Source organism: Petaurus breviceps, unplaced genomic scaffold (genome assembly GCF_028583685.1).
Source record: "Petaurus breviceps papuanus isolate PSGF00001 unplaced genomic scaffold, PetGlider_PUasm1.0 90686, whole genome shotgun sequence".
Taxonomy (NCBI): domain Eukaryota; kingdom Metazoa; phylum Chordata; class Mammalia; order Diprotodontia; family Petauridae; genus Petaurus; species Petaurus breviceps.
In genome coordinates this window covers 10,678,098-10,695,887 of record NW_027187309.1, presented here as the reverse complement: position 1 = coordinate 10,695,887, position 17,790 = coordinate 10,678,098, and the positions used below count along the sequence as shown (strand labels likewise).

The 17,790-nt window shown below is 36.7% G+C and overlaps 1 protein-coding gene across 10 annotated transcripts in view; it reads left to right on the top strand.

The window, feature by feature from the left end:
- Positions 1-17,790, top strand: part of PLCB4 (phospholipase C beta 4) — a 537,045-nt gene that overhangs the window by 464,622 nt on the left and 54,633 nt on the right. For all 10 annotated transcript variants that reach the window (XM_069065424.1, XM_069065423.1, XM_069065418.1 and 7 more), the window contains one exon: positions 2,613-2,817. In XM_069065424.1, the coding sequence (XP_068921525.1) occupies positions 2,613-2,817 (205 nt within the window). The remainder of the gene's footprint in view (positions 1-2,612; positions 2,818-17,790) is intronic.

Here is a 17,790-nt window from a genome sequence, read left to right as displayed (position 1 = left end):
GTTCAGCACTGTCTCATAGTATTGACAGGCAATATGGTGTAGTGGGGAGGGATTCAGAGCACCAGGGTTGAAATCTCAGCTGTCAATTTCTTGCTACCTATTACTAACCTGGGTAAGTCATTTAACCTCTCAAGCCTCATTCTCCCCATCTGAAAAAAAAATAAGGGGAATGAGTTAGATGGGTGAACTAGTATCTCTTCTAGTTCTGAATCTCCGATCTCTAATCTCTCTTTGAGTTCTAAATCCTATGATCGTAATAATTTAGAATATCTGATTAAAGTACAACAACTTTCTTCCTGGGTCCAAATACCAGCAAATGTGCCTTAACAATTCAGTGCCACCTATTGGTTAAGCAGACTTAGTACAGATGAAGCTAGTCCATTCAGACCATTTTGAACTCTGGTGTGTTTATTGGGCTGAATGACTTAAACATAACCTATAATCTTATTTCTGTATTCTCTGTAAGGTGGTATCTGATTGATGTATATGTATGTGTATACTTGTATTTTTCTATATCCTCTGTAAAGTGATATCTGATTATATATATGTTTGTGTACACACACACACACACACACACACACACACACACACACACATCCTTCATCTCTTTGTAAATTGTAGTTTTCTTGGTTGCCATGACTGAATCTATTGCTGGTAGAAGTGTTCCTTGGTATAACTAAACCTCCACACACATTTTAAAAATATAAAGAGATAATTAATAATAATAATAATAATAACAATAGATGACATTTATATGTCACATTAAAGTTTGCAAAGAGCTTTTCACATTTTTGGAAAGCAACTGCTGGACCCAGAGTCAAGTGGACTTGAGTTCAAATTCAGACTCAGACACTTACCAGCTGTGTAACTCTGACCTAGTTGCTTGGCCTTTGTCTGCCTCAGTTTCCTTATCTATAAAGTGAAGATAATAGCACCTATCTCCCAGGGTTGTTTTAAGGATCAAATAAGATAATATTTGTTAAGTGCTTTGCGAACTCTTACATGCTATATGAATACTAATTGTTATTACTGTTATCATTACTATTTTATTTGAACCACTTAACATCTCTATTAACTACAGATATTATGATCCTCATTTTACAGATATTAGAACTGAGCTTAATAGAGGTTACAGAATCAACTCTCTTATTTAGAAAAGGCTGCCTAGTCCATCCTATGTCTAAAAAAGGATTCCCATCTACCACATCATTCAGCCTTTGTTTGAAGAATTCTGTGGTCATTTCATTACATTTTTGAGTAGATATAATGGTTAGGAGGTTTACCCATGTCCCCCTTAAATCATGCTTAAATTTTTCTCCTTGCAATGACCATCTTTCCCTTCTAATTCTGGTTTCATGCAAAAAAAAGGTTTATTCCTTTATCATATGTCATCCTTCCTATAATTAGGTGATTTGCTTATAGTCACACATCTACAAAATATCAGAGGGAGGATTTGAATCCAAGTCTGACTCTAAATCCAATACTCTCTGTGCTGCCACAAAAATTCTCAGTGATGAATATGGAAAATTGAGAAACATTCAAACTTCTTCATATTTTTCATAACATGATCACACCCTGGCTTATGTAGAATTTTTAGCACTAAAATTCTGTTTCACTTCATAATATAACTTGCATTAAGAAAAGAATGATTTTTTCTTCTTTCCTTTGCAATAATCCCCATGAAGTTAGTTTCTACTTTATAGGAAATCCATAGAAGGAGAGGTTAAGTATTAGTTGAGTCTCAAGTCATATTAGTACTGTGAACCATGAAGTTGGATGCATTTTCAATAGGCCATTAAATCATTGTGCCTGTCTTTAGCCGGAATGTTGTTCAACTTGACCCAGATGAACTGACTCCTCCCATGCCAGTGAGAAGGTCCTCACTGACTCCAGAATGTACAAAATGTGTGGAGTTTTGTTTATTGTCTTGCTATTTTGTATTAGAATAAAGCTTCTGCCATTTAAACTCAGATTTTTGTGTACAGTCATTCTGTTTGGAGTGAAAGGAGATGCCTTGAGGAGGTCAGAGTGTGTTAGGGTTTATGGCTGGCAATTTTTTTTTCAGTTTTATCCCAAAATCTACTCTAAGATATCTAAATTTCAGGGGTCTAACTTACATGGTCTGCATTCATAGGTAAATGTTCTTTAAGATATGGACAATTGTTTCAAGGGTATTTTCCATTCTCTTAAAAATAATGAGAGACAAATATCAGGAGGTAATCATTAGGGAAGAAGAAACAGTATTGGACTGGGAAGTAGGAACCCTGGGTGCTAGTCCTGGTTCTGGCACTAACTTGCCACATAACCTTGAACAAATCACTTTCTATGATCCATTTTCTTCATCAATAAAATAAGCAGATAGGACTAGATTGTCTAAGAGTGCTTTTTAGCTCTAAAATGCTGTGACTGTTTGACCAATGACTTCCTAACATTTACATGAAAATCTGTCTGACACTAGGGATCTTAAATATGTTCAGTGAATATATATTCTGTCCAGGGATGGTAGAATAGCCAAAGCTACATGGTTGGGGCCCCAAGTAACTAGAACAATGACATATGGGAACTGACAGTATTATTTAGGTCTATGAAAACTCCTTTTCTTTGATTGACAGGTTATCCTCCCTGATCTGGCTGTCTTGAGAATAGCTGTGTATGATGACAACAACAAGCTGATTGGTCAAAGAATTCTCCCCCTTGATGGCCTCCAGGCAGGCTACAGACACATTTCTCTTCGAAATGAAGGGAATAAACCATTATCACTGCCAACTGTTTTCTGCAACATTGTGCTTAAAACATATGTGCCGGATGGTTTTGGAGGTAAGGTAAACATTTGCAAATGAATTATGATATGTAGGTTTTCCAAAAGTCAAGAATTTGAAAAGCCCCAAAAACATATATTTAGAAATGTAAGGTCATCTTTGAGGTCAGCCAGTCCCACAGCCTCATTTTACTATTGACTAAACAGGCCCAGAGAGATCAATTGATTTACCTGAAGTCACATTGGTAATTAGTGGCAATGTGATTTGAACTCAGGTCCTCTGACTCCAATATAACACTTTTCCCACTGTACCAACATTGAGAAGTTCTACTAACAAATAAAGTGTCTTTGGATAAATTACTTAACTTCTCTCTATTTTGCTATTATCTGATAAAACGGGAAGGTTTGAACTGGATAAGAAGGCCCTCCTAGAAGTTCCGTATTCTAAGGTGCCTGTTAATCCTTACAGATGTGTTTGATAAAGGGTATATCCATGCTTGTAGTCAAAGCAAACTAAAGAAAATAAAGTCAGCACTTCCTGAGTGGCAGCATCTACTTACAGCCTCACTAGCAGGTGTAAATTGGATTAATCCTTCTCTGTGCCTGAGTTTTCCTTCAAATCCTCAAGGGGGCACTGCTTCAACAAGAATTATATCCCTGAACCAAGAGCTGTTCATGGTTTAAGGCAAAAACTTGAAACAAACTATGAACCAAAAACCATAGTAAACTGAACATTTCTGCTCAACTCCAGCTGAACCCATTTTAAAAATTAAACCATGTAAAATTACTAAAGATTCATAAAAATAAATAAGCAAAATTCAGCCAATCTGAACTAAAATTGAATCTATAGATTTTCAAAATCTGTCAACTAGAACATTACAATGATCTCAGCAGAAGCATTGATTATAGTATTGTAAAGATAATCTAGCCTAATACCATCATTCTACAAATGTATATATTGATGCACAGCAAAATTGCAACTTGTCCAAGGGCACACATATATCACCCAGTCAATATTTGTGCGTACATTGATCCTCATCTCTCTAGTAAGATGTAAGCTCCTTATGGATAGCAACCACATTTTGTATTATAAGGACATGTTGCAACAATGTAATATTTATAGCTCCTATGATCACAATAAAGACCATGACTATAAGTATCACATGTCGTTCAATCACAAAATATACCAAACTCTCCATATAGAGGACAGAACTGAAACATGTATTTAGACACCAAATAACTAAATCCCCAAATTAGTAAGGCAATTCCATCATAGTACCAAAGATGTTCAGAAGCCATAATAATTCTGAGAGCCACAGCATCCTTCAGCCTTCCCACAAACCAGTACAAGATCAATATTTACTCACAAACCTCTCTATCTCCTTAATGAGCATCCTCTCCCCCCAGAGTCTGGCTATGTCTGAACCAGCTTCCTATGGGCTCTGCTTCCCTTCAGCAAAACTTCTCCCACCACAGGCTCCATGTGACTACATTCAGCCTATCAGGGGACAGAGTTTATCTTCACAGTAGGGAAGCTTCCTGTGGGCTCTGCTGCACCCTTCAGCAAATTCCCTCCATCACAGCCTTGTGAAGACATTCAGCCCATTAGGGGGCAGAGTTTACTTTCAAAGCAGGGGAGGTCTTCAAACTCCCCCCAGATCTATTAAGGGGCAGAGAAGATCTTCAAATTCCCATTCCCATTACACGACATTACAAATAATGTTGAACTGGGTAGGTGTTTAATTAATGTTGAATTTATCTTGAGTTCATCCTTCCAGCAACTGTAGCTTTATCAATTTCAACACTGCCCTAAACTAGTAGGAAGTAAAAGAGACTTCTGAGTGGCCAAAACCTGTCTATTGGTCAAGCAAATTCAGCTGTTAAGTCTCACCCAAATAGTGCTATGTAAAATAAAGCAGCAGATCAGAAGGGAGGGAAAAAATGAGGGCAAATAGAAGGGAGGGGTTACAGAACAATACCAAACAGCCTGAAGAATTCTTAGGAACTGTACTGTGTGTGCCAAAGCATCAAAAAGTCCTACACACCTCAGCTACCCAAGAGAGTGTCATTGTGCTAGAGCACAATATACTAATTATGTACTATTCATAGTGATTACTGTGAGTCAGCAAGAGCAGGTTAAATTCTGTTCTCTGTTCCCTGTTTAAGAAAGCAGGAAAAGTGTAGTGCATTTTAGAAATGCTTCCATAAAAAAAAAAATAATTAAATTTTTTAACTTTGACACTTTGTGGGCTAAGCTTAATTTATCTATAAAAGTTGTTTAAGTGGAATATTTCATTGCCTGATCATGATAGATAAATGAGACTTGCATGGGATTATTAGATGATTTAGAACTTTCTAGACTTGGTCAAAAAGTATTTAGAAGCCCTGATGCTAGAATGTCCATTCTTCATGTAAGTGAAGATTTGGATTATTTTTCCTAATCCTAGGACTTTTTCCAAGTTTGCCATATTTAGTACATTGGACATTATAGTTGGAATCTTTGTCCATTTATGGTAGTGGTAGACCTGCTGTTAACTATTTAGTCTTAAGTTTGATTCACCAAGTACCTGATCAGGGATTCTTGATCATTCATTTACCATCAAGACCAAGGAAGAAACATAACAGGTTAAAATCGACCTTCTTGGACCTTAGAGAAGTTTAATTCAAAAGTGGAATGAGGGCTTCCATTTCCTGATGGAAATAGAATAACCAATAATAAGTCATTGGTTTGGGTGCTAGGAATTCATTTTAGGTTTTCGTCTATTAAAGTGAAAAACTATAGGAAACTGGAGCCATGGAAATCAGTATCAAATTTTTATATTTGAAATCCTTGCATATACAAACTTCAGATAAAGTTCTGACTTAGCTTTATGCTTTATATAGGATTCAAAATCACCGCTATGGGAGAATGCTTTAGAGAAGCCATGTCAAACTCAAATAGAAACAGATTCCTAAAAGGCAGCATATTGTTTTAGAAAATCACAAATGGACATTATCTATATCATATTTTATAAGGTTCTCAAGTCTGATACTTCAGTTTTTGTATCCAAAGCATTCCGCCTCCACACCCTGGTCAATTCCAAAGAACAAATTCAAAGCAAAACGTCCTGCTCTTGATATGTCAGCATTCTATGTAGAAAGGTCATGAGCATAAGCATTACAGTTTCCCTGGACTAGTGGGAGTTTATGGAGATTCTTTCCTGCTAAGAATATAGGAAATTCTACTATAAGAGTACTACAGGAGTTAGGAGAATGAGTCAAGCTAGAGAATTTATATAGATAAATAGGGTTCAGTACTAAGGCACAGTCATCTTTTTCCATGGGACACATGAAATAGTCTTTTTTTTAAATAGGCAAGGAAATTATAACCTTATGTGAAAAGATGTTGTCAATAAATTACATGCTCCTTGTGAACAATTTGGCTCATTTGGAAAATCAAACCCCTCTTTGAAGGCATAAGATGACAGTCTCTAAAATTGTGTTCTTAATTTTCCAGAGAGTACATTAGCTAGGATGACCTTTTGAGGTCATTCAGGAAATTCATTTTCAGTTCTTGGTTTAATTTTTGACTTCTAAGGAAATGCAATGTGCCCCCATGCTTCTGTATTTTACAAAACCTTTGACTAAAAACTTTCTCTTCCATTACTTTACCTCATTAAAAATAAATTAAAACATCCTCAAAGGCACTTATTAGATTTCTCAAAATGGCCTTACCATTTTCTAAAGAAATACTCTTTCTATGAAATCTGGATCCTAGGGATGGATTCACTTTAAATGTTTATATGAACATTATAAGTCCTTTACAGTACTATACAAATAGGTTCATAAGTACATTTCAACAAACTAATCAGATTCATGAGAAATTAGTGCTGTTCAGGTTTATATTGTTTACAGTAGCTTCGCAATTGTTTTTTATGGGACATTTTGTATTGCTATTCAATCTGACTCAATTCAATAAACATTCATTAAGTATTTACTCTGTGTAAGGCACTATTCTAGGCTCTGAGGATACAAAAAGAAGTCAATACATAAAAATAGTCCCTGCCTTAGAGAGCTGTTGCTGAGATGAAAAAAAATGTCCTATATTACCAAAAGATATTTTATAAGTAGCTACTGTGTTACTGCAAAACAAAATCTCAACTGTTCTTAATTTATGTTTGATTTTCTTTTGGCTTAAAAGTTCTAAAATCCATTATTTATTTCCTTATTAAAGAATATTCAGTTGAGAAAATGTTTAATTTACTATTTGTTAAGAAGTATCAGATTTTAAATCTTAATAATATTTATGTCTACCATTAAGACCCAGGAGCTCCATGTACTGTATAACTTTTAAAGATTTAGTTTAAAGATTAGTAAAGTATAAGTAAGTGGAAATTTTTGTGATTTCATCAATGTAAGTACTCCCTCAAATGATAGGATCCTATGCAATTCTTATTGCCCATGTCCCTCCTTAAACTTCCCATAGGAAATCAGTTCAGCACTTCCCAATTTGTCCATCAGTTTGTTATATGACCAGCCAGTCTCTTTTTGTTCCTACATTCCCAGATAATGTTCCTACTACCATTTCCAGTGAGCATGCCATTATTGTTAATATGCAGAATCCTACCTTGTGCAGTACCCACCATGAGTCTCTCCATTACCTTTTAGGTCATTGGGATTTTCAGTTGTTCACAGATTGTTAGGTTCCATGATGCCCAGCCATATAGCATTACCAAAACAATGTTGGTGAATAGAAAAATTTTTACTATATGCTTTATTTTCTTCCTAATACGGGAAATATGAAATTTTTAAAAACCAACAGACCATCAAAGATTGATAATTTATGGGGAGAATAAGAAAAAAATCCATTAATATGTCTTTCAGAGATTTTGAGAATCCAGAGTCAGAAAAAAGTATAGTATCCTTGAGAAGAAAGTCAGGAGTATGTCAACTAGCTCCATGATCAGTTGGCTTTGTAGCCAGATTTTAAGATAGGTTCCAAGTCAGGGAATAGCTTGAGACCATTAAAAGAGCTGCAGTTTCCCAAATACAGTCCCTTATTGTGCATTGAAATATCTAGCCAAGACACATACTGAAGGATTAGTTCAGTGTTAGCCCATGTGTTGGTAAGTTGTGGGTTTGCCTGTATGTCACAATCTGGACAACAGGCATTTCTGGACAGCTTGGTTTTTCCTATGTAAGTTATTAAATGGGGGGAAGAGAATAATTATTCATTAATGAGAAAATATATTTCTGATCCATTATCTAAAAGATAAGGCCAGACATTGATAAATCTCACTAGAATTGGGTAATTGGTCTTGCATGCTATGTAGTCATTCTAAAGTCATCAATCAATCAACAGCATTTTTTGAGTCCTTACCATATGCCAGGCACTCTTCTATGTACTAGGGATGCAAAGAAAAAGCAAAACCCATCCTTTCTTTAAAAGAACTTACATTCTAATGGAAGAGGTGAATTTACCCAAATTGGTGCACATAGAGTAGATGGAAGGCCGCTCTAGAGGCATTCACAAGTAGGGAGCTATTGGAGTTCATCGAGAGAGGAAGTAAAGTCGTCAGACCTATAACACTTTGGCAGGTGAGTGGAAGATAGCTTGGAGTTGGATCAGACTTGAGACAAGGAGACTTACCAGAAGAGTATTGCAGTATTCCATGAGAGATCCAAATGGGATGGTGGCTATGAGTTAGAAGAAGAGAACTTATATGAGGGATGTTAGAGGGAAAGACATTACAGAAGTTGGCAATTGATTGGATACAAAGGGTAAGTGAATGTGAGCAGTCAAAGATGTCAGTGAGGTTGCAAACCTAAGTGACTAAAAGAATGAATAGTGTCAGTCTTGATAGTAATAAGACTCATTTAGAATTCTGAGTTTTTTTTTTTTGTTGTTGTTGTTTGATTTTTTGTTTTTAAATATGTAGAGATACTTACAACACATCCAGTTTGAAATCCCAGGAGGCAGTTGATAATTGGGACTGTAGCTCAAGAAAGAGATTGATATATAGATCTTGAAAACATCTGCTTAGTGATGATAATTGAATCCTTGGGAGCTGATGGGGTAACTAGGTGAGATACTAATAAAACAGAGGAATCCCAGGAAAGAGCCTAGGAGACTCTTACATTTACAGGACATGACATGGATGAAGAATAAGTAAGGAGATTGAAAAGGGGCTGATATTGAATTGTTCCTTATATAAAATAGTGTTCATACCAGTTTAATTGCAATTTAATTACTGACCTACATTCTTTTAATCCATTGCCCCCACCCTATACAAGCCAGATTCTTCTACTTTAGCATCTCCTCACCTGCCTCAAATAAAACATTTACATCAATTTCAAAGAGTACATATACAAGAACAAATCTTTATACACACACACAAGTGCATACATATTGCATCTTTCATGTGATAAAGGAAGAGGGAATGTCTTTCTATAGCGCTCATCTCCATAATAATTGTGGCTTTCTATGTTACTGCCACTTTGGTCCATTGCTCTAGGAGTACATTCTGCCAATGGGACCTTGAAAATGATTTGTCTGCTTCAGTAGCCTCTACCAAAATTTTGTCTTTTAAAAAACTAATTATTTGATGAGGAAGTAATAGGTATCATTTAGGCAAAAGGTTACCCAAATAAAATTTCTGTGAACAAATTAAGAAATATTTTATTTCCCTTTCCTTAACAAAATTGTACTATCAGTCAAAAATATAAAGCTTTTTTTTTTCCTTTTTTTTTGTTTATAAAGAAAATCAATTGGTAAGAAATAAAAGCACCAGAGAGTCCAAGGTGAGTTAGCCTATTGGATTACTGGTGCTTTTTTAACTGCTTTATTGCAGAGGGGAAAAAGAGGCAATGAAAATATTATTTACCTATTGGAGTTTTGCATTACAGTGAAATATTGCAGGCTTAGAGAAAAAGGTACACTTACCCTGCTGCCAAAGCCTGGAAACAGTTCCATTACTAATGAGTATTAAATTAATCCTCAGTGTTTTTTCTCTTCCCACCCACTGTTGCTTTTGATACTTGCCTTTTTTATTCTTTTCTGGATGCCTAATTGGAGTCTTAAAAAAAAATCTGAGCTGAAATGAAAGCTATTGAAAGTTTTCAATAGTACCCAGAGCTTTATCATTACATTTAAATATCATTATCAAGTCTTTGTCCTTGAGTACTCACCTTTTCCTTCCCTAAGCAGTTCTTATCTCCTCTTCCCTAATGAATTATTATCTTCCCTTCTGTAAGACTTAAACTGACAGCTTCTTTCCATTCCCATTTTCCTAATATTTAGAGTCTATTCATGAGTTCTATAAGAGACCTCTAGAAAATCCCTAGTCCATTCCTCCTCTCTTGAACTCTACCAAATTCAAACCTTGCAAAACCATGCTGTTCAGCTTGTTTCTTAAATAGTTAAGAGAAAAGCTGTATCATAGTCCCTGCTAACCCATTCCATTGTCTTGTCCATCAAAAAGCTCTTCCTAAAATCTAACTAAAATCCTTCTGGATGTGATTGAAAGCTGTTGACTCAGTTTCACTGTTCAATGGTAAAAGTTATTCCTTCTTAAGCAGGAAAATAATGATTCTCTATTTCAAGTAAGCAAGCAAAATGTCTAATGTAAAACACAATTTTCCCATGAGTTGATGATTTGTATCATCACAGCAAAGCACCTGAAAAAGAGAAAATTCTATTTTTCTGTTGTTTCTCCTTCTAACTCACACATCACTAACTTATTTCCAAGATAGTAATAAAAAAGGTTACCTAGGTGGCATAGTGATCATAGAATCTGACTTCAGGAAGACCTGGGCCATCAGACACTTATTAATGTGTCACCCTAAGAAAGTCCACTTAAACTCCATCTGCCTCAATTTCTTCCTCTGTAAAATGGGGATAAAAATACATTCTACCTCCCAAGGTTGTTGTAAGTATCAAATGAGATAATAATTGTAAAATAGGGGTAACTAGGTGGCACAATGAATAGAGCACTGGCCCTGGAGACAGGAGTTCAAATCCCATCTCAGACACTTAACACAAAACTAGCCATGTGACCTTGGGCAAGTCACTTAACCCCAATTGCCCTGCTCTCCAAAAAGCAAAAAAAAAAAAAACCCAAAACCCCAAAATAATTGTAAAGTAGTTAGTATAGCACCTGTAACATAGTAAATGATATAAGTATTAGTTATCATTATTATTGTTAATTATTATTATTACTTCCCAAAGACTGTAAGAATAAAATGAGATATTTATAAAGAATTTTACAAAGTTTAAAGTGCTATATTAATGCTGGCTGTTATTATTATTATTATTATCATGATGAAACATAGAGGGAACAAATCTAGGAAAAACCTGGCTACCAAGTCAACCAGTCGTGGAGCTAGTTGACATACTTCTACTGACTTTCTTCTCAATGATATTATACGGTTTTCTGACTCTGGGTTCTCAAACTATCTGAAAGACATATTAATGGATGATTTTTTTTCTTATTCTCTTCATAAATGAACAAGCTCTTCATAAATAAGCAACCAATAGGTCTGTTGGTTTTTAAAAATTCCTATTTCCCATAGCAGGAAGAAAATAAAGCATAGACTAAAATCTTTATTATTCAGATACTATCCCTCCAGAATCCTTGAGCTCCAGAAGACTTGCAATAATCCTAAAAATAGCTCCTGAAAGATAGCCTTCCTTCCAATTTCCTCTTCTATAGAATAAGGATGATAATCCTTTCACTGCTAAGTCTCAGGGTTATGAGAAAAGTACTTTACAAACTTTAAAGAATGATACAATTGTGAGTTTTCTTCCTTATCTTGTTAATAATTGTCAATAATAATAATATCCAGCATTTTTATGGCACTTTAAGATTTACAAACCACTTTAAAATGTTATCCCATTCAATCCTTAACCAGTAACCCTCTGAGGTAGGGACTATTATTATCCCTGTTTTACTGAAAAGGAAACTGAGATTGAGAAAGAATAAATGCTTGACCCAGTGTCATACAGCTAAGTGTTTTCCTCACTTCTCAATTCTTTCTGACCCCAACTCTAGCCACTGCTCCACTTAGTTCTCTGTTTTCTTATTTTTATTGGGATTATTACTATTATAGGACAAGTAGGAGCTAAACAACCAATTAACATGACCTAAGTTATCTGGAAAAGAGATCACAATTATATTTGTTGTAGAAGTGGAGTGAGGGCACTGTGATTGTGGAGATTCTAATGCAACATAAGTTTACTTGCTAATTAAGATGACCATGGATAGAACCATACTGAATCTGAAAAGACTAAAGACCCGTGCTTGGTTGTCCAAGTGGACTGGATGCAGTGGGTCAGAGATAAGAGTAAAATATCTGTTCAGCATTCCTAATTTACCTTTTGCAAGGAAGTATGATAGATGTAATGAGTTGATGTTTTGTTTTTAAGTACTTGTTAATGGGGTGGCTAGGTGGCGCAGTGAATAGAGCAGGGCCCCTGTAGTCTGGAGCACCTGAGCTCAAATCTGGCCTCAGACACTTAACACTTACTATCCATGTGACCTTGGACAAGTCACTTAACCCCAATTACCCCTACAAAAAAGCTACCAAAAAGTACTTGTTGATGCATGCTTATGAGCGTTTTCTACATTAAGTATTTCTGTGGTAGAAGAAATAAAGCTGTCTCATACTTTAAAAAAAAGTGAAGTTAGGAATAGTTTCTTAATTTCTATTCAGTCCCCAAATGACATTTTTCACACAAAAGTAGAATATATTATAATTGTCTGGGTTTGCACGGGAGAGAGAAAGGCTATCTCTGATTTCCTGGTAGTATATAGGCAAGTGTACCTTATTTATTGTATAGGGGAAGCCCTGCAGATAGAAGTGACTCCAAAGAAGAGGTATGAGACTACAAGGCAACCAGTGGTGTATTGTGTTGTCAGAGGAGAGAACAGAGAGAGAAAAGCCTGAGAGCACAGTCAGCAACCTAAATGGCAATGCTGAGACCTTCAGTTCTGACATGTTCAGTTAATCATGGTGCCTTCTCTCTGAGATTATCAAAGTATCTTCATATATATATATATATGTGTGTGTGTGTGTATGTGTGTATATGTGTATATATGTGTGTGTATATGTATTTATGTATATCTATTGTATGTTTCTGTGTGTGCATATATATGTTATTTGGACAAAACTGTACAAGGTCTCCTGGTTTTTTGTCTGTCATTGTATCTCTAGTGCTTGGCACATGGTAGATATTTGTTACTTGTATATTGACTCAATTTGAAGGCTCTGCTGAGGAGGGGCTAAGAACACAGAGGAAGAGTGGGAGAATAATCAACACCTGGATGGACCTGGGAATTCCTTGTAGTATGAGGGTGTCCTGTTGAGGAAGGTTTAGCAGGCAGGCTGGTAATCTAGGTATGTAGTACAACAACCGGCCAGTCCACAATACCATATGGTAGAGTAGTGCAGTGGGTATAATAGTGTATACACATCAGGCCATCAGTAAACATGCCTACTGTGAACCAGGCACTGTTGGCACTGTACTAATTGCTGAGGATTCAAATATAGGCAGATAGCTCCTGCCCTCAAGGAATTTACAAACTAATGGAAGAGACATTATGCAAATACACACACACACACACACACACACACATATACCAGACTATATGCAGGATAAATAGGAAATAATTAACTGAAAGATGGCACGGAAGTAAGAAGCATTGGGGGATGACTTCCTCTGAAAAGTAGGGTTTAAATATGTCTGAGAAAAATGCTTTGCCAATTGTAAGGAGCTATATACAGGCAAATTATTGTTCTGATTCATACAGTTATTGTCTTTCTTTTTCTCAGTACTACCTCACAGATTCAACTTGTGGCCCACAGTTTTATCTGTTATCATAGGATCAAGGGGCAGTTGCTAGAGCACTGGCCCTGGAGTCATGAGGACCTCAGTTCAAATCAGGTCTCAGATATTTGAGCTGTGTGACCCAGGGCAAGTCACTTAACCCCAATTGTCTTGACAAGAAAAAAATCATAGTATCAGAAATTTCAGGGTGGAAGTGATCTCAGAGGCTATCTAATCCAGCCCTTTCATGTTACAAATGGGGAAACTGAAACCAAATGAAGTTACTTGACCGCAGAGGTAATGAATATCATCTTAATTCAATTTAGTGAATATTAAACATCTATAGCAAGATAACATACAGAATATAAAATATTATTATAGGATAAATTTCATTAGGAAAGAGATTCATTATACAGGCACTATATAGGGTCTTTAATCTTGTTACATGAAGAATCTAGGAGGCAGAGTGAGTAGAATGGTGGGCCTGTAGTGAGGCTTCCTAAATTCAAATATAGGCTCAGATACTTAATCATTGTGTGACCCTAGGAAAGTCACTTAACATTGTTTGCCTCAGTTTCCTCATATACAAAATGAGCTTGGGGCAGTTAGGAGGTGCGGTGAATAGAGCACTGGCCCTAGAGTCAGGAGGACCTAAGTTCAAATCCATCCTGGATTTGACACTTACTTAACACTTTCCATCTGTATGACCTTGGGCAAGTCACTTAGCCCCAATTGTCCTGCCTTTCCTCTCCAAAAAGATATATATAATGAGCTAAAGAAGAAAATGGCAAACTGCCCCAGTATCTTTGCACAGGAAAACTCCAAATGAAATCATAAAGAGTTGGACACAACTGAACAGCAGCAAGGAATCTTTTTACAATATTCAATGTTAATGCCATTTGCTTAAAATACTAGTGAAAGTTCAGTTTTGATGAAAATTTGAGGCCCAGTGTAATAGCAACACATGCACACGTGCATGCATATGTGTGTGTGTTTCCCTAAAGATCATGATGAAAGATCAGCTAACATAAAAAAAACCCAAACTTTCATTTAATGCATTAGCCACAGTTATCTTGAAAACATAGCTAACTGGAACAACTTATAACACAAAGGATTGCTGAGGGCTCATTATTCTTTCATATAATGTACATCATATATTGAGGGTTTACTATAAATCATATATTGTTGTATTAATCAGAACAACCATCTTATCTAATTTTTTAATTGTTTTTTCAAAAAGCAAAACTCTACCCTCTCTCTTTTCTGCCTCTTACCTCCATCCATCATTTCCCTTCCCCATAAGAAAGAAAGAAAAATAATTCCCCTTTAATTCACATACATAAACAAGTAAAAAGGTTTTCCACAATGGTCATGTCCAAATAAAATATGTCTCAATATGCACTCTGAGTCTATCACCTTTTTGTCCAGAGGCAGGTAGCAGGTTTCATCATGAATACTTTGGAATTAGAATTGGTTACTATTGATCAGAAATCTGAAATCTTTCAAAGTTGTTTTTCTGTGCAATATTTGTTGTCACATATAAACCATTTTCCTCACTTTGTTCATCTCATTCTTCCAGTAGTCTATATTAGTCTTCCCAGGCTTCTCTGAAACCATCCTCGTCAATATTTTTTTTTTTTATGGAACAATGGTTTTCCATCACAGTCATATACCATGATTTGTTCATCCATTCCCCAATTGGTGGGCATAAACTCGATTTTCAATTCTTTGTTTCCACAAAAAAAAAGAGCTTCTATAGACATTTTTGTATATTGGATTGTTTTCCTGTGTCTTTAATCTTTTTTGGGTATAGACCTAGTCAACCATCTATCTAGTTTGTGTATACTGTAGAATACCTTAACTATATTCAAACTTATTACACTCGCAAGAAAGATGTAGAATTGCCCTCAGATGTTCACTGGGTACTGGTTTTTGTCCTTCATTCTCGAAATGGACCAAAATGACACCACTATGCTTAGAGTCAAGTTTCATTGTGTCTCACTGTGGCTGATCAGACCAATACCACCTCAGAATGTTCTTACCACAGGTCAGGCACAGATAGTCTGTGTGAATATTTGGGGTGGATTCTCTAAATTTGCACATCTTGAATTTCTTTTGAACTACTTCATTTCTTCTTTGCTTATAGAGCACAACACCTTCTCTGATGTGGGCACAGTGACTAGGAGAATACAGAAGTCCTAGGTATACACACTGGCAACTTATTTGGTAGCTTCTTATTTTAACTAGGTATTCTTGCTAAGTCGTGAAATCAGTGGTTTCTATGCTAGCAAAGGGCCACAAACCCTGTCAGTCTCCAAATCATAACAGCTACGGGCAAAGTCCAAGTCACCCAGACCTAGATCCAGGGCTGATTAAAGAAGCACACTAAGTACAAGAGGCTCGCCACCCTGTGGCAAAGCTGTATCTTCAGCATTTGACTTATCTACTAGCTTTCATTTATAGATCAAGGGAAGAGAAGGGCAGGAGAAGGGCATTTATTAAATTCCTATTATGTGTTAGGCACTGTGCTAAGTACTTTATAAATATTATATCATTTGATCCTCACAACAACCCTGCAAGGTAGGTGTTATTTTCTTTCATTTTCTTCTTAACTCATCCTTATCATTCAATTCAACGTGCTCTGTCCAAAGTTACCAGTGATCTCTCAGTCCTCATCTTTCTTGACCTCTCTGTAATCTGTGATATTAATCATTCTCTTCTTCATGATATTCTTAAGTTTTCAGGACATTACTCTTTCCTGTTTCTCCTACCTATCTGACCATACTACTTGGCTTCCTTTACCATGTTTCCATTCAAGACACCCCTGCTAACTCTGGGAGTCTCACAGGGCTCTATCTTGAGCCTTCTCTTCTCTTCTCTCCTCTCCTCTCCTCTCCTCTCCTCTATACTGTTCTACTTGGTGATGTCATCATCCCTCATAGATTCAATCACCATCTCCATGCTGGTGATTCTCAAATTTTCTTATCCAGCCCTAATTTCTCTGCTGACCTGCAGTGTTGCATCTCCAGATGCCTCTTAGACATCTCAAAATTGATGTCCTGTAGACATCTTAAACTTTACATTTCCATCATTAAATTCATTACCTTTCTGCCTCTCCTCCTCCCCCTAGTCCTCCTCCCTTCCAAACTTTACTATTATTGTCAAGGGCACCGCCATCCTTCTGGTGTCCAAGGCTCTCAACCTAGATGTCATCCCCAACTCCTCACTCTCTCTTGTTCCCCTGCCCCCAATATCCAATCTGTTGCCAAGGTCTGTCAAATTTACCTTTGTAACATCTCCTGAATATGCCCTCTCTCTCCTCTAATACTGTAGCCACACTGATGCAGGTCTCATCTCACGTCTAGACTATTGCTATAGGTAGATGGTTGACCTACTTGTCACAAGTCTCTCCCCACTCCAATCCATCTCCCACTCAGTCATCAAAGTGATTTTCCTGAAACACAAGTCCACCCATGCAATCTTCCTATTCAATGAACTCCAGTGGCTCTCTATCACCTCCAGGATTAAATATAAAAACCTCTCTTTGTTGTTCAATGCCATTCATAATGTAGCCCCCCCCCCCCCCCCCCCCACCCCCCCCCCCCCCCCCCCCAACCTCCCTCCAGGTTAGGATAGAATAATTCTCCCCCCAAAAAATGAAAGAGAAGAGCTCCCCCCCCCCCCACACACACACCCCTACACACCTTTCAAGTCTTCTGACACCTTATGCCCCGGCACTTATCCCTCAATCCAGTGACACCAGCCTCTCCTGACACTCCCTCTCCTGACTCCAGGCATCTTCAATGGCTGTCTGTCATGCAAGGAATTTTATCCCACCTCATCTCTCACTCTTGACGTTCATGGGATTTCCTTCACTTATCAACTAAAATCCCATATTTTAAAGTCCCCTTTTAAAAGATGTCTTTCTTAGTCCCTTTTTATCCTAATGCCTTCCCTTTGTTGATTATTTCCTATTTATCTTGTATATATCATGTTTGCATATAATTGTTTGCTTGTTGTCTACTCCATTAAATTGTGAACTACTCAAGGTCAGCACTATTTGCCCTTTCTTTATATCTACAACACTTAGCAGCATGCCTGGCCACATAGTAGGCATTTAATCATATTTGTTGATTGAATTATTATTCTCACATTACAGTTAAGGAAACTGAAACAGATGAAGATTAAATGACTTGCCCAAGGTCATGCAGCTAATGTATCTGACACT